This window comes from Gavia stellata, chromosome 4 (assembly GCF_030936135.1).
Source record: "Gavia stellata isolate bGavSte3 chromosome 4, bGavSte3.hap2, whole genome shotgun sequence".
Classification (NCBI taxonomy): Eukaryota; Metazoa; Chordata; class Aves; order Gaviiformes; family Gaviidae; genus Gavia; species Gavia stellata.
In genome coordinates this window covers 41,502,357-41,521,053 of record NC_082597.1, presented here as the reverse complement: position 1 = coordinate 41,521,053, position 18,697 = coordinate 41,502,357, and the positions used below count along the sequence as shown (strand labels likewise).

The window sequence follows — 18,697 nt, the reverse complement described above, 5'->3', positions numbered from 1 at the left end:
TCACACAATGTTCAGTAAATAGGATTTGAATGAAAAAATGAAGCGAAACCTGACAATGAATGTCACTGACAACCAACTTAAGCATTTACGGAGAAAAGATGAGGTTGACTAAAGTCATATTCACACACTAAGTGAAACTAAACTTAATGGACACTTGGTGATCATAATCTAGTTGCAGGCTATCAATAAACTAAGTCTCTATAGGACCAATATAGATCCTGATCTTAAGAATATTTAACTGAAAAGACAAAGAAACACTGGAAATGCATTCATATAGATAATGCACTTTTCACAATTTGAAATGTTAGAGTAGCATACCACCAGAGGAGTATGAAAGTTATATTTGTACTGGAATAGGTTGATTAAATGATTTCTAATGACATAGCAACTAAACACAATAGCACAGAGTTTACTTCTTGAATTACAAGAGGACTGCTGAACAAATATGAAACCAGGAACAGTCATGGTGTGCTATAACTATTCAGTGAGAGATTTTAAAAAATAAAGGTTGCAAAGTTAATATTGCATCCTCCTGAAACTCAAAAGAATTAATAACATTAATTTATGATGTCACAAAAGAATTTCTTATACACCTTTGTGAGTTTTCCAGGTTTATTTATTAATGATACAACTAAAAGTACTCGTTTAATTATCCACCTACAGGAAGAAGTGTTTTACAGGCATTAAAACAGCATGTGATACCAATATGAAAATGCAGGGAATTTACTTAAACTAGTCTTGAATAGTGTCAGAGATAGTTATGAATGTCAGAGACAGAGCAGTTCCAGAGACTGCAATTAAGGAAGCCAAATTTTCCAGCAGAAAAGTGCTTTTATCTTCCTGGCTGTTACATGTCTGAAAGGAAAACATTAAGTAAAGTAATTCATTTATTTAAGTAATTGTTTATTTATTTATTTGCGTATTTGACTATAGACACCATTTGCCTGGAGTGACGATCATTACTTCTTTTCATTTTGGAAAAGAAACATGAATTGAAATGTATTGATTACATAAATTTCTCATCTCCCTCAGGTATTATGTTCAGCCTGACATGCAGAAGGCACTTATTTTACAGACACACTGAAAGGACACTCTTTCCTATATGCTTTCTTTACAGGTTATTAAAAAAACATTGATTTAGAAATTTTTAATTTTCCTTCTGCTTTCATGCCTCTTTAAGTCAATCTGTCACACCAAGTTTTGTGCTCAGGTAGGAAAACTATCACAAAAAATCATGGTGCATAAATCCAAATGATTCTTTCTTCAAAGGCTGTAGGTGGGACTGATGTGTGATATGCAAATAAAACTGATTACTACCTTAATAGAATTATTTTAATAAATTATGGTAATTATTGAGCTATCAACTTAAGCTGCTAGAAATATGTGTGTTTTAACCAATATCTCATTTGTGTTTTGGGGTTTGGAGCAGAAGCTTTTATGCCGAAACACTTCTTCATATTATTAATTTTTTTAATTAAATACATAAAATGTTCTAAAAGAACACCCAAGCTGAAATATCAAGCATTAGCAACCTACAAAATGACTAAACTAAAGCTACCCATGTAACTTTAATGCATCCCTCCTAAAACATGTACCTAAAATAGATACTTGGTCAAGCATTACAAAGTCACCTGCAAAGAAATAGGGTGTAAAATTTTTACTTACATGCTTTTTACCTGTATTTTGACAACCACAGAATTTCTTTGTCCTTCTGCAATGCTGTCTCTCATTTTCTATCTGTCCTGAACACTGTGCTCAAGCATTAATACCCAGCAGGTTTGGGAATTCTGATTTTAAACAGCCATATCTAAAAGTAACAATCCCATTTCTTAAAATTAATGTGATTTTTCTAATCTTGGGAACAACATTAGCAAAGCAATTGCTGTGTTACTCTAAGTAACAAGGGCCTCATACAGGTCAGTTTGCTACACACTCAGATATGTTCTGTAAGTCTTTAAGTCATGGTTTCAAAATCAGGAGAAATAGGACAATGATACAATTCTTAAAAAAAAGAAAAAAATGTATTTTAGGAGAATGTGTTTTAGAAGAGTTCCCCTTCCTCTCACCTGAAATTTTAAAAAATCAATAAATAAAAAGTAACACTGAAGATATGGATTCTACTTTTGGCCATGCCAGAAGTGATTTTGGTTAATCTTTGTTACTCTATGTGTAAAAATGAGTGGAGGGGAGGAATATTCATGTGCCACCTCAGGTTAGCAGGCGAGATGATGCACTGTAAAAGAGGATGAAAAATTCAGTGAATAATTAACAATTAAAGAGCAGAGGCAAGAGATCCTGGACCTACTCTGGTCTCAGTTCAATACATTTTCAGCTAAGCTAGTATTGTTTACAGTTCCTGCTCTATGTTATCCACAGCTAAAGTATCCTTGAGGGGCTTTCGAGTATGGTAGGATAAAAGCAAAATAAACTAGCTAAATAAAGACAATACTGTGATGGAGATGCTAGATCGTGTTTTGTGGCTTGTATTTTTGGAGGGTTTCTCCCTTTAAACTTTATTTGCAGATGAACAATCCATATTCTTCGTGACACAATTCTGCATCTAAAAAGTAGGAATAATACTTTTTCCACCTGAATATTTTCTATCTTCTCTAGTTATCCAGTGAAGCAGCTGAGCAAGGACCTGATCTGCATGGTACTAAAACAGAAATAGCAGCAACATGAATGGAGAAAGATACCTTTAATTAAGCTAACAGCACTGGAAGTAATATCAACATGGACAGCAAGTAAACCTTCTCATTTGCAATTTTAAGGTCACTTAAAAGCACTCTATGACCGCATTGCTACCCTAAAATAAACTCAAATATAGTTTTCACCCTCTTCATGATCCTCTGATATTCCCAGAACGATGTAAAAAGGCTTCAGTTTCAATGCGAATCAAATAAACAAATTTGGCAAGTTACTGATGTGATAATTGCCCACATCTGAAGTATAAATTGCTTTGGAAGCAGAGGAAATTATTAAAGCAGTGCAAAGAATAACTGGAAGTAATGGAATGACTTCAGAAAAAGGAAGACTTCAGCTGAACGCTAGGAAAAAGTTATTGACCATCAGATTTAATCAAAAGGTTTTAAGGGAAGCGGCATAACCCTGTAACCAGGAGCACTGAACCCAGCACTACAAAATGCACCACACGGAAGAATCTAATACTAACAGGAGCCAGGATTTGATGACCTAATATGTATTTTCCACACCTGATTCCTAAGGCACTGTAATTTTTCTAGCTGAACAGTGTGCTGCTCTATTGTACTGCACAATAAAGAGCATATAGCAAAATCAGATGATCATATTGAGAACAAACCAGCAATAACTTTCAATAAAAAATTCATGTTGTAGTTGAGGACTTCATATTCATCGAAAGATTTAATGTGAAACACGAACATGAACCAAACACTATTATTTCCAGGTTCATCTACCAGAACTTCATTACAAAGGCTCCCTTTTATATGGTATTTTTTATTTGAAGAAAGTGTTAAGAATTTGCATTGCCTTTTAAAGAATACTGTGTAAAGTCACAGATGTAAGGCATGCTGATTACACAGTAGGATTTCATTCATTTTAACCTGAAGGCTATGATTATGCCTCTTATGAGTGCAAGAAAGTGTTTCCTGCCCCCATAGCAAATTTCTTCAATAACATTTGCATTCAACTCAATATTACTAAACACTCATAATGTGTTTAGTTTGAGATAAAAAGATGGAAGAAATGTAAAATAAATTGTAATATGGATTTATTACAAAGTTTTCTTATTGATACAAAAGTTTCTGTACACAAAAAGACTCAATTATCCACTGTTAGTGAACAGAGGGTCAATACCAAATTTAAAAAAAAATGAAAAGAAAAAGAAAATGGAAGTATGTGTATATGTGATGGAAGAAGAAGATGACTACCAAATTTATTTCAGCCAAAATATTTTTTGACATGAACATGAAACTCAGCATGAATCTGCTATAGTTCTGCAATAAATCATTTTCTACAGTTATCAACGTGTTTAGTCTACACACCAACACCACACTCACACACAAGCATACAGAATATAATAACACAGAAGATAGGGAAGTTGTTCATTGCTACTAATTGTCTCTTCTATTCCCATTTTGAGTCTTCCCTGTTTCTGCGTTGCAGTGATGTGTCTTACAGACCTCTGTATTATTTGGAGTCCAGTTACAATAAAAGTTGCAACTGTCTATGTGAATGACACAAATTCATTTTTCAGATTTGAAAAGGAATGCATGGTTTCTGACATTTGTATCAAATATCTGAACACCTTTAATACCTGATGACATAGCTCATGTACAATAACCATGGTGACATCCAGTAGGTACAATATAGAAGAAATGCTTGGATCTAGCAGTATCCTTTGCTCCACAAAAACACTCAGTCCCCAATTCTCCATAGCAGCATATGGATGCTTAGGCACAGCTAACAGATCTAGAAATAGAAAAAACATATGTTAACTCCTTGTGGGAGCTACTATGCTGGAAAGCTATTGTAAGTAAGGGCATAAATGATCACTAAAAGCATTTTAAATAACATACATGTAAAAAACCAAAACTAAATTTCAGCTCTCTAGGAATGTTATTTAGGAAACATTAATAAAATATTCAGTTTTTATCTTATGCCACTATCTGTTCACACATGATTACCATGCTATTGCTGTAACACAGTACTCAGTATTTCTAATTGAAGTTTTCTATACAGAATCCAGCTTATTTACAATACCTTGTTGATTTATTTCTGGGTTTGATACTGCTTCTCATGTTTACTATACCATATCAATGTAATAACACAGACTTTCACCACAAGTATTTTTTATCTTTTCGTTAAAGTGACTCCTTTATGAACATCTTACACAGCAAACTGTATTTAAGGACTGACATTAAGGGGAGCACTGAAGAAATACTGTTTTATAAGAACCAGTAAGACTACAAACTGTTTAGAATCACCAGTCTTACAAAACAAGGCATCTTTCAGTGTGCGCTATTGTTAGCATGCATCCTCTGAGAACAGGACTGCTGACAGCCACCTCTCAGCTCCGCAGGCTGGAACAATGGTGCCATACACAACTTCAGTAGTATTACTTCAGTTTTGTATTCAGTGACAAAATATTAGGAAGATGATGGGAAGGTCCTTCATCAGGTAAAAAAAGAGCAGTGGGGAATTTCTCTCAGTGGCATGAGGCTGAACAAGACAATATTACAATGTCTATCCATGTGTTAGAAAAATCTGACTGCATAAAATTGAGAAGGAGCTAAAATTGACTATCAGTCTGGGAATAAATCTAAAATTACAGTAAATTGACATAAGGAATAAACCAATACACACCGCTGCTTCACGGAAAAAACATCTGAAAGAGCCCAGAAACAACTTGTGTGTCTACAAGAAGCCCAGTGCAACCTGTGTACAAATCAGCCAGAATTTTGGAAGCCACAGTGTCACATCAACACGGTGCTCCCTCTGGTCAAACTAATTAGCCTGGCTTCTTAATTAATTAGCCTGGCTGCTACACTCCTCTCATTTGTCTGTATTACTTCTGGTTCCAAAGCTAGTTCATTCACAGTTAACACAAGTATATCTAGGTGGTACTTCAATGGCTGGGATGAAAAGTCTCTGGGTTGACTTCCTAACCTGAAGAAGAAAAATTCTGACCTGCTTATTCTAAATAATACTCGAAATTTTATCACAGCACAGATCCGTCTCCTAAGTTTGTCTGTTTTGGCTTGCTGATATGTGTGGTAGAACTGGCTTGGAGAACAACCTGACAGCAGGAGCTCTGCTTCAGGATTCACAGGAAGTTGCCACTGAAATTTCAGGAACGGAGAACTTGGATATATTCCAGCACTCTCACAAAGGGCTTGTTGCAAGAAGCATAAAAATCTCAGACTTCTAGTGGAAGCACAGAGTCTAGCAGCTACTTCCAAATACAAGCAAACTGAAAACATCCAAATTGCAAACAGAGACATACTACAAATGGTAAAGAATAAATATTTTCTATAAAGGCAGACGCTAGAACAAGAGCCTAATTAAAGAAAATAAAGCAAAAATCCAAATCATGGTGTTCAAGATTAGACATGCCAGTAAATTCAAAATTACATGCTTTCCTTTTCTTCTCCAGTTGAAGCTCGAAGTGTAATAATTTTTTAGAATAACTGCAATTTGTTATAAATGACATGCAAAATTAAAAACTCGTGTCTGCTATATAAAGAAGGGATAAGGATTAAAAAAAAGAGGGCACAAAGGCTACTGGGTGAAATCACTGACGTTAATGGCAAATCTTCATTAACATTAAACAGAGATCTCTCCCATTCTCAACTCTGTAAAGAAAGCCATAACTTCTCCTACAGCGATTAAACTTTCCTCCAAAAGGCATCTTCAGAAGACAAATAGAGACTCTGTTCTTATTCACACCAATTAAGTTTTTCACAATTCCCCTCAAATAAGCAAAGCAACGCCAAAATAGAACTAGCACGAAAGTAAAACCAGCTCCCTAGTTTTAACTGATCCTTTTGCTTCCTTTCTCTCCTTTGGGTTCATTTGTAGTTTTTGGTCTTTCTTGCCAGTCACAATGGACAGATTTTGTCAGTGTCAGCCAGTAATAAACTGGAATAACTCTGTGGAACTGGGAAACTAGGGTGAGGTCTCATACTAAACACCTTTACAGGCTAATTATAGACTGTCTTTCACTACTTGCGTCATTGGTATCGGTCTGCTGGTTTAGACCAATACTTTATAGCACTGACATACCAATAAAACCTTCCAATCTGATGGACGGCTAACTGCCTTGCAGGTAGACAAGCGCAGAGGGATATTCTAAATCACTTTCATCCAACACAGCCCCATTGCTCTACAAGCCCGGAAACTCCTCTCACGCATCGGCTAATGCTTAAAGGGCTTTTCTGAACAGACAAAACAAAATGTAATAGATAACCCTGTTGGTTTCCAGAATGCTAATCCTTGCAGGTGACATGAGCATACCAATAATGCTGAATGAATTAAGTGTACTACAATGTATGAACACACTTCTACCTTTTCCTAGTGCAGGGTCTGATGCACTGCACTTTAATGCCAAAGAAGAGACTTTCTTACTCTCCAGTGACTGACAGAATGGACTCTGAACATAGTCAGTGTCACAAAAGGAGAAATCTTTTGCTTCTCATTGTTGATGCCTAAACTCTGAATGTCCAAGTCTTGGTGTTAATTTAGAAATTAAATTTTCAGTGGTTGGTCTTGATTGCTCCACAAATTTCTACTGCCTTTAAATAAAATTCCAAACACACCTAGTTTTGTGGCAAAAGACACTACAATCTATATCTTTCTCTGGGGAGTCATAGATGTTTGATTTCAGAGGAACAATGTTTGATGTTCAAGTCTCAACATGAGAATTTTTATTTCCCTGTGTTTATCACACCATTAGAGCACTGAGGAAGGTATCCTGTGCTCCTGGAGGTGACATCTGTTAAGGTTTTAGTGTAATTTTTAAGAAGAAAGGTACAAAAGGAGGGTTGATGATGCACGTTTTGACAGAAATATCGTTCACACATTGTACTGCTCAAAAGTGTTCTGCACTAACTGCAAAATGTGAACTACTGAATATATAATAGCTTGTGTGCATGCTGCATCCAGTTACTCCGCACACTATTTAATTAAATTCTTTGTAAAGCACTTGTGAATGTTTGATTATGTGGATATTGCTGGGGAAATAGAAATGTGTGTTCTTGCTTGCAGAGAATAATATCCTCATACATCATAAAACTGTTACTTGAGATTTCCTGATACAGCAGTGCAGAGTCCTGTGTACCGCTGGAATAATAGAGGGTTTCCACCTCTTGGCCTTCACAGAGACTAAATTCATGACCAAGAAGTAAAAACTATACAGTTAAAATAAAATCACCAGAAAAGCCATCACGACAAAAACATGTTGGAACTTCATGCTAACATACTATACTTCTACAAATATGCGAATACAAGGATAGCATTTGGATGTTTTTTAAATCTATTTCTGTGTGAATCTTATGAAAAACATTTCAAGTTACAAAAATTGTACATAGCTCAACAGCTTTTATTTCCAAGCGTTTCATTAAGGTGTCATAACTACGTAAGCTTACATCAAAATATAATTGTCTGACATTATTAGCAAGTATCATCATAGTGTGAAACAAAAATTAGCGATTTAACACCTAAGTCGGTCACAAAGAGAATCAACATTCGATGTTTTTTTAACTTTATCTATGAACTTAGTACCTGTGTAATTTGAACAAATGACACTGTTTTTCCCTTTCCCCAACTCAGTTATAGTTTTTTCTAGACACCCTTAAAAACCATTAAATTCCTCAAACCACACAACTAGGAGCATCACTCTTGCTTTAAATGAGAGCAGGATTAGAACTGAATAGGATTAAATGTAAAAGAAGATCCAACTCTCTCATGCAGAGTACCCTGAATTTGGGGATCCTTCCCCGCCCCTTTATCATCCTCCTCTTTTACAAACATCAAAGCACCTTTTCCACCACTGTAATTCCACTATGTTTAACCACCTCGGTTTGAAGTCTGATGGGGATACTGGTATAACAGACATACATCCTTACTATACATATAAATATCAGTGTGTGTATAAACACAGACAGATATCCACACGCATGAACACATTTACTAATATTATGTACTGCAATTTTATTTGTTTTAGCTGCCGGTTGCAATGTAACTGAGGGCTAGATCCTGCAGAACATATGACTGTATTAAATTTCTAATACTCAAGGTTGCAGATAAAAAGCACCTACTAGGGGAAAAAAAAAAAAGAATAACTAACTAAATGTGTGAACAATTTCTGCAAATTTTCTGTTATCATACATGATAAGTCTCCCGAATAAATCTGAGAGCCCTGAAACACTGCAACTTGTAAATGAGAACATACAATGAGAAACAAGAATTTTCTGTCAAGCATCTTTACACATACATTTTCCTTAATAAAACCAGGAGGGACACAGAGATAAACTGTTCACTCCATGAACTCCGTATTTTTCCCTTACAATCCCTATTTTTATTACAAAAATTACACTATAAAAATAATATGAATTTACCTACATGCCTCGCACAACATTATTTTCATTCATTTCTTCAGAGAGGCTTTCTTCAAGATTTCATGTGTAGATTTCTTGCTACAAGGTATTTCACTTTTTTGACAACAATTTCAACAAAATAAGAGAAAACATGGACTAATATCAGTTTATTTTAGTCTTGGCAAATGAAAAACTGAAGTATAGTTTTGCCCTTTCCTAATGCTGCATAATGCAATCAATAGCTTTATTAAATCTCTCTAAAGGTCTTGTGCAATTTCCTAAATGAATGTTGTTGTACAAAAAAAAAAAAGAACTATGTACTAAAAGGGTTTATATTTCTGCCACTCAGATTCCTTAATCAAAGCCATTTCTTTTACTAAGAATAAGTAGAAGATGCTTTTCTGTAATGGAATACCATTTAATGATTTATGCAGATTTTAAGGAACAAGCCAACTACAAAAAGAGACAGCTCTGGTTAAAAACCATTAAGTCAAACAGTAGTTATTGTAAGAAATATCAAAATTTTCTACTGATAAAGAACTACTGATAACAGTACTTATAAGATATATCTACACTGGCTACTGAAAAACTTCATTTTCTGCCCTGTTTGCTTAGTATATGACAGAGAAGTTTGTGCTAGAAAACCAAGTTTTCCTGATATATACTTTCATCCCCTTAAAAAGTTATTTGGTGGGGAAAAAAACAAAAAACCCAAGCATCCCAGGGCTTGGTGAAAGCTCTCTGAAGCTGACAGGAAGGTCTCCAACTGACCGCAACAGCAGAACGAAACACAACTAATGGATTTGAATGTTCACCTTGAGACACTTCGAGACGCCTAATTTTCAGAAAATACTAAGTGCATGTTTCCTGAAAATGAAACGATTTCAGTATCTCACTTTTGGCACTTAGGACCTAGGTACCCTAAATTAGCTGACTGTTACCTATCACTTTTATTTAAACTACAACTTAATAGTAGCATTCTATCTTCTCTCACTACGCGCAAAGTACTCAAACACACAGAAGTCGCAAACAACCTGGATGACAGCCCCACAGGAACTCTTCGACTAATACTGCTGTTACCCAAATGCTTATTCTGGCACCCATCAGTTTTTATCTCTGGGACTGCACCACCAATATCCTTCTGTAAGCATGACACTTACCACACATACACGGATATTAGCCTGCAGAGTTAATGCAAAGGTCTAAAACTGTTCATTATTTCAGTAAAATCAAATGGCTTGTTGCAGACCCTGAGGAGAAATCACTGACACACAGCAGTTTATTGCTGGGTTTTTTATTGCTTCTTATTGCTGTACAAAGTATTACTTAACATTAACTGACATAAACAATGGATGGATTTCCAGAGTGTTTGATATGAATGACATAAACAATGGATGGATTTCCAGAGTGTTTGATATGAATGACATAAACAATGGGTGGATTTCCAGAGTGTTTGATATGAATAGCAGATGTTTAATGTGATTTGAATACTAAAGGGTCTGAGAGGAAAAAAAATTTGGGAGAGAAAGCTGGGGAGGTAAGGGGGGATAATAAGCAGTAATACAGAAAGAAAAACTTTGATATTTTTTCAAGCAACTGAGCCTTGACACTGGGTGATGGCTAGTTTACAGTTTAAGAAAATAAAATAGAAACCCGTTGATTTTGACATGCATATTATTAAATTGCTTTCAATTTTCATAACCCCAGTCTATAGAACATTGCTTTGTTATTTCCAAGTATATCAAACGATTCAATGTTAAAATGAAAAATGAATGCAATCGCCCATTGAGGCTGAATTATGTATCATCTTGGTTGTATCGATCTCTACATGAACAATGCCTTTCTTTTAAATAATACCTGGACAGATCATTATGAATTGCTGCACAGTAACAAACAAGAAAAAATAAATCTTTCACAAGTTTGTTTATAAATATAAATCTTTTTTCCCAGCCTTCAGTCTAATGTGGGTATTCTAAACTCTTCTTAGATATACATTAGAACAAAGAGTTAGACAGAACAAACCGAGACACAGACTGAAATCAGCTCAGGCTTCTGTTACTCCAAGTTACAGGGCTATTACTATATATGCATCCCTTACAGTACATACACAACAGATGAACAGAGAAAATACATTCCAAATCTCAATACTGAAAGATCTGGAGAGAAGAAAAAAGAAGACAGCTTTTGTTGCCTTCATAAATACTGTTTCTAACGTAAATACTAAGAGCATTGACGTGATGGAAAATTGCCAACAGCCATTTTCCTACCACCACAGTTAATAGAGCATGAGGATTCTACAGCTGAAAACAACACACCACTGATTACTGAGCACCTCCAGTATGAATACTGCTGCAAAGAAAATGATCAAGTTCCACTGCTGTATTCCTTCCCTTCACTGCAAAACCGAGGTGCAGAAAACTCCAGAAATCCGTACTATGTTAGAATTTTAATGATGAGGTAAAATAAATTTTTTCATCTGGCATACATAAAACTGATTTGCATCACAGTAATAAAAACATGAATGTTTCCATTAGTACAACACTCTATATACCCAGATTTACCTCTTTTATGTTTGCTTTAAAGGGAGATTGTATTCACAGGTGATGGACACAGTTTAGCAGTGAAAGTAGAAAAAGGAATTTTGGGAATACAGGTATGTGTCTCACATTATCAGTGTCTCAAAAATATGTATCACAACATTCCACCTGGAGATAAAATTACAATATAGCTAATCATATGCACTACATCTGAAGGCAATGTTTTTGTGGGGACTGTTTCTATTTCTCTTCTCCTCTCCTCCAGAGTAAGAAGAAGAAATACAAATGGACTGTCCTGGATAGCTCCAGAGATACTGTTTTTAGGTCTTACTGCTTATCCTAAGCCCTAAAATAAAGTTTGTCTTACATTCTTATGCAAATTGTTTAGATAATATTACATTAGGATAAATTTTTATTATCTTAATAAAAATATTTGCTCTCCACTTGCTGATTTTTAGTATAAGAGTTAAAGAAGCTTTGAGAACACTTTTCTGATAAAGACAGGATGTATCTATCTATTCATCAGTTTATTTAATACACCAAGAATCAATAACTTTCTGTGATGTATCACAAAAAAACATCATCCTGAATTCTAGGGAAAAACAAATAACAGAACACATTCTGTTCTTATGCAAGCCCATGCTCTCCCCTCCCCACTCATGCCTGAGGATGTAACCACTTAAACTAAGTCTTGTCACAGAATCCATATTCACCCTCACAAAAGGCTCACAGGAACACCCCAATGGACTGGTGGGACCAAAACGTCCAAGTCAAAGCTGAACTTCTTGGTGCATTTAGATATTCTGGAGAGATTCAACTATGTGAAATGACTCCATTCAGTTCCAGGTTAGCACAGGCACAGGCTGCCAGCAATGAGCTGTGCAGTTACCCATCACAGGTGAAAAATCACAGTTAAAAAGTAGGCGTGCAAGATTGTGACAGAAAAAAAATCATCCTTCTCTACACAGTTACTCCAGATTTCCCACAGAAAAATGCAGGGCCAGGACCTAACCTCTAAGACGCTTCGCTTCCCTGGTGCAGGAAAGCTGAGCAACGGGCTCCACTCAGCCCATGTCCTGGTACACAGAGTCAGGTCATGTCTCTGAATAAAGAGGGTCTTTGCTAAGCACCTTGGGCCCAGAGTTATTCCTGAACCCCACATCATTATCAGCAGGGGGGGAAAAAAGGAATTAAAAGAAATAAGCAGGATTGAAAAGTAGAGTATCTGAAACCTCCACCAGAGCTGAAAAACTCTCTAAGCATGGAAAACAATGGGAAGAGATGGAAATGGTGCTTCGTTCTGCACCTGGAAACAATAGGTACTACTGAGGAGAAAGACAATAATTACAAAGCAGCCTTATTTCTGATAGTTGTTGTTTCAGATATAATTGACGTGTTTAATAGTTTCAATTAACTCAGAGAGGAGAACCCAAACACAAAAGTTTATTACAAAAATGGAAGACTACTGCAATCCATGTAAAAATAAAACTAGAAAGAAATGTTTTTAATCTGAAGTTACAAAAGAAACGTGGTACACTAGAGAGAAGCTGGTGACTGATACAAACTGAACTGTACTACTGAAGTTTGGCAAGGAGCTAACAAGAGCTGAGAACAGAAGAGGTTATGACAGACCTGGGACAAGTACTTCAACAACAAACTACTGGGAGACTCAGGAAGAAGGAAAAGCAGAGCCTGACAAAAAACAGGAGTCATCCAGTCCAGAACAAAGTTCATAGAGATCAGACAGATCTCTAACACAGCAAGATTGATAATCCAATAACCCACCAGAAAAGAAACCTGAGACAGACAATCATGCAGAGCTCAGAGAACATGCAGAGCTGCATACACAGTGACAGCCTGGACAAGCGAGAGTACTCTTCAGTGTGGGGGAAGAAATATTGGAAAGGTGATGGATTAAATCTCTTCCCTCCACCGATGGAGTGAGCATATGCTGTTGACAAAGGGGATGATGACAGCAACACCAACTCCTATTAGTATTTTCTGGGTACTTTTATGACACACAAATGCCCTAGGGTATGGAATTGCTACGCTTTTGCATAGAATATGCCTTGTTAGTTCCTTAAAATCACATTTAAGCCAAATTAAGGTCAAAAATCAGTAACAAATTTTATCAATAACTTTCAAAACAGTCAACATTGTAATGAATGGTTACGAAAGTTACCACCAAATAGACAATATATATGCTTAATGTGTTTACACTGATCCATACTTATATCCATATTGAGCTGGCACTGACAAGCAAGCAATCACGGCTCCAGTCCTTGTGCACACCCTGTTTCATGTTTTCCCTCTATCACTGAAAAATTATTCAGAAGTTCCGGTCTGAGAATTCATCCACAAGAGATGAATTTCTTATGAAGCAGTTTCAGGTGCACTCCTCCACTCCCTCTTAGATCTTCACATTCCTGCAGATCCCTTGGTTAAACCACAACAGGCTTTCACCAATCTCACCTTTGAAATGTTCCTGGGATCTAAACACACTCTTTCATCCTGACTCATTCTGTTTCCCTCATTTTCAAGACACAGTCTGTCCATTTTTCTTAATAGTGTTTGTTCACTTCCTTAGATATGCAAATATCTGTTTGTTAGACTAGAAATTATCTTCCATACTAAACTGGCTGGTAAGCAGCTTCTTACTTCACTGAGGGGATAAAAACATTTCCCCCGCCCTTTGGTAATTAATTTGCATTTTTCAGTACGTAATGTGACCTCCACTGGAGCTTACATCCTGTAACTATCTTTACCTGCATTATACAAAGATCTAAATAGAATAAAATGTATGCAGCTCATTACTGACTGCTAACTGAGATCAGTAATGCTAACACACCAGTAATGAACCACTTTGGGATAGCAGTGGGCTTGCAGTGACTGATCCCCATTGCAGCCTCACTGCCCTTGAAGTCAGAGAGCAGAGTAAGACGATTGCAGGATCTAACAAGTAAGACAACATAAAGAAGGTATGTCTTCCCTTGCTTTTGCACAAGGAAGAACCGATGTAAAATTGGAACCTTTTTTTATTGCCTACAAGGGGAGATATTTTGAGATACCATTGATGTCCAGTATTTCTGTTAGATGAATATGCAAAATTCTGGCAGATACCATTTGAAAAGGTTATGCATTCATCTTGTGATGGCACAGACAGGGTATCAAGTTTTAGACAGTAACACTTCATCTGAAAAAGAACAGGAAGAGAGTGGCAAGAGGCTTTGGACAGCTTTGGAAAGATTAAAAAAATGCCAAGCTAAAACTAAATCAAAAAAAGCATAAAGAGCATGCAATGGAAGTACTGTACCGCAAGTTCAGAGAGCTGTTAATGCACAGAGGTACACAGGCAAACCACAAAGACAGCATTATCATCATGTCTAGCCAACAGAAAAGTGACTGAGATTCCTTGGAATAATGAATTAGGTGACCAAATTTGTGCCAAAAGTATTTTTTTTAATTAGCAACTACTGTAAGCACTACTGAGAAATCCCATTTACAGACATCAGAAAAGTCCATGAAAAGGCAACAAGAACTGAAATGGTTAAAAAAGAGATGTCCCTGTAAACCCACAGCCAATTCAGAATGGATATGACTGGCAACATAAAACTAAATTCTTCAAGTACCTTTAACATCGTACAGTGCTCTAACAGAATCACAGAATGGTTGAGATTGAAAGGGACCTCTGGAGGTCATCTTCTCCAACCCCCTGCACAAGCAGGGCCACCTAGAGCTGGTTGCCCAGGGCTGTGTCCAGACAGCTTTTGAATATCTCCAAGGACTGAGACTCACAATCTCTGGGCAACCTGTGCCAGTGCTCGGTCACCCTCACTGAAAAAAATGTGTTTGGTGATGTTTCAGTTTGTGCCCATTGCTTCTTGTCCTGTCACTGGACACCAATGAAAAGAGCATGGCTCTGTCTTCCTTGCACCCTCCCTTCAGGCATTTATATACACTGATGAGATTCCCCCCTGAGTCTTCTCTTCTCCAGGCTGAACAGTCCCAGCTCTCCCAGCCTCTCCACACAGGAGAGATGCTCCAGTCCCTTAATCATCCCTGTGGCCCTTCACTGGACTCTATCCAGTATGTCCATGTGTCTCTTGTAGTGTAGAGCCTGGAAATGGACACAGCACTCCAGGTGTGGCCTCACCAGTGCTGAGAAGAGGGGAAGGATCACCTTCCTTGACCTTCCAGCAACACTCCTCCTAACGTAGCCCAGGACACCATTAGCCTTCTTTGCTTTGAGGGCACAGTGCTGGCTCATGGTCAACTTCGTGACCACCAGCTCCTTTCTGAAAAGCTGCTTTCCAGCTGGTCAGCCTCCAGCATATAGTGGTGCATGGGGTTGTTCCCTCATAGGTGCAGGACTTTGCACTCCCCTTTGTTGAGCGTCATGAGGTTCCTGTCAGTCCATTTCTCTAGCTTGTTAAGCTTCCTCTGGGTGCCAGCACAACCCTCCAGTGTATCAGCCGCTCGTCCGGGTTTTGTGTCATCTGCAAACTTGCTCAGGGTACACCCTGCCCTGCCATCCAGACCATTAATGAGGATGTTGAATACTACCTCAAATTTAAATTAGCATGACAGAACACAGGTCAGTCAGGCCCCCAAAAATCCGCTACAACTTACAATCCGAGTCCAAAAGAGAATATATTATGCTTAAAATCTGATTTAAACTTTGAAAAAACTGATTTAAATTATGTTTTAAATAACAGCATTTTGTACATTTTTACTAATATATTTGCTGTAAAATATCTTTCTGTTAGTGTGCACGTTTTACTCAGAATGCTACTCTGGAATAAACATGGAACTCGTCATTTCTGTACTCAACAACCATAAGAACTGCAGACTCCACATATTTTGCATTTCGCAAATTTCAGGGTGATTACCAAAGAGCTAAGCAGGTAGCTTGGAACATCAGAAACGCACTAGCTTGAGCTAAAAAAAGACTGGATTACTTCTGAAGAAATGAAGATTCAGTGCTGATGGAACTGAAAGATCCTGCCTCAGAGTACCAAGAAATGCAGTGGGAAAAGCTGAAAACTATTGCCAGAAGGCTTGAGAGACACAGTTGAAATAGATGAGAAACACAGACAGACAAACTGAGAAACAAGTCAAAGAAATGAAAAATTTGTCTGAGACAGCCAGTACGGGCCTAGAAGCTGAGGAACTGTTGCTGAAGGGACTATGCATACAAACAGGAGAAACATTTTGAAAGGATGAAGAAAAGAGCAAGCAAATGAATGCAGAAAGAGAACACAGGCTTAATCCTGAGAACATGATTTAATTACACTTATTTGAACGCACCTTGCTAGGACACGTTTGCAATTCCTCACTCATTCCAGTAAGGTTTTGCAAGTCTTCAATGCACAGAACAAGAGGAAACAAAAACCTTGTGGAAAAGCCCATCTTTTCCACTGCTCAAGTATAAAGAGTTGAAAGAGCTGAAGGTTCATGAGGTATTGAAATAACTCACTTCAGCAACTGTTTGGTTATTAACTAGAGATGTCAACACTTTAGATATTCATACACTCTGCCTTTCTGAAGAACTTTACACAGCCAGAAGAGCTGCACAGAAGTTCTCAGGAACTCTGGAAATGAAAAAAACCTGGGGAGAACTGAAGCTTGAGGATCACTGAAGGGATAGCTTTACATGGTGAAGTTGTATTTGAGATCAAACTATATACACAAAAGGCAGAGACAAAGAGAATTCAATGACCACATGAGCATCAAAGATGTTGAAGGAAAAAATCAGCAGTTAAATAAGCTGAACTAGCAAGAAGCCATAAAAAAGAAGTGTGAGTAAAGTGAGGGTCTAGCAGACAGAAATTCAGTACGACCAATTGCACCTACCAGGTAACAGAAGCTGAGAACCTTCCTGATCAGCCCTTTTATCAGCAACAAGAAACAGACTAAAAAAGATGTAACATGCTCTTCTCCTAAAAAAGTACTACTTGTCCAAGTACAATCTTGTGTATGCCCCATGTTATAATGTGGCATTACAAAGCCATGGAGATAAATATCTGCTCTCAGTACTACTAGTCCACTGAATACATAAACTTTTCCAATTATACAGAAATCAGAATGGCTTCCCTGAGTAGAATTTCATTCCCTGCATCATAGATTTAAACATTAAAGTTATATTAAAGTTATATTAAAGAACCATAACAAAGTTAGGTTCACAAACCTCATCTAAACTTGATAACCTATGAATAATTTACATTATAAAATAATATGTTTTTCATTTTAAAGTGTTTCTATTATGATGACTTTTCTCTTTTAGAATCATAATTTTTTCCATACCATCTTGCTTCATTATTATTTACAGAAAAAACAATTCCTGATCATTCCACTTAAAAGAATCCAATTAAAGATTTTGCTGCATCGGTAATGTTTGATGAAGACTATGAAAGAGCATAAAGGCTTTTCTTTTCAGAAAATATAAGAATAACTTGCACAAAATAAGTATTGCAAAGTCTATTAGAAGAAAGAGAATAACCTGCTAGATCTTCAGTATAATGGAAGGCACAAAAGCACAACTGGTATGGGATCAGGATTTAATAGTCCTTGAATCTAGAAAGCCTTTTTGTTCTGGCTCCTATCAACACAGTGCAGACTACACAGACAATTCAATATGCACCATGGGAGTGTTCTTAAAAATCTTAATAATACCATGCGCAGGACTACAGTCCTGTAGTGAACTTTGTAAGCCAGGACCCCAAGTCATCAAATCATCTACACTGAAAGTATGCAAGATTCACACTGAAGTCTATGAACCAAGTTCTCCTTTACACAGAAGACGTTACCTTCTCCTCATAAAGACAGACTATAAAACAGCCTGAACAAAACAGTGTTTTCATGTGGTAAAACAATGTACAACAGTGTTGGTTCAAATGTAAATCAGATTCAAAAGGACTAAGGACTTGCTGAAAGCAAATTATTAAGTATGTGGAAGATCAAATCCTAGCATTTCACCAACATCTGAGAATGCAAATGAGAGATGCCGAAGAGAATGTAGAAAAACAAAGGAGAATTGGGGGATTCTTTCTTGGTGCAAGCATTAAAAATCTCCTGGTTAAAATTGAA

At 36.9% G+C, this 18,697-nt stretch overlaps 1 protein-coding gene across 1 annotated transcript in view; it reads right to left on the bottom strand.

Moving 5' to 3' along the window:
• Nucleotides 1-18,697, bottom strand: part of TRHDE (thyrotropin releasing hormone degrading enzyme) — a 211,988-nt gene that overhangs the window by 122,630 nt on the left and 70,661 nt on the right. The window contains exon 4 of the mRNA XM_059817016.1: nt 4,295-4,449. Coding sequence (XP_059672999.1) covers nt 4,295-4,449 — 155 coding nt within the window. The remainder of the gene's footprint in view (nt 1-4,294; nt 4,450-18,697) is intronic.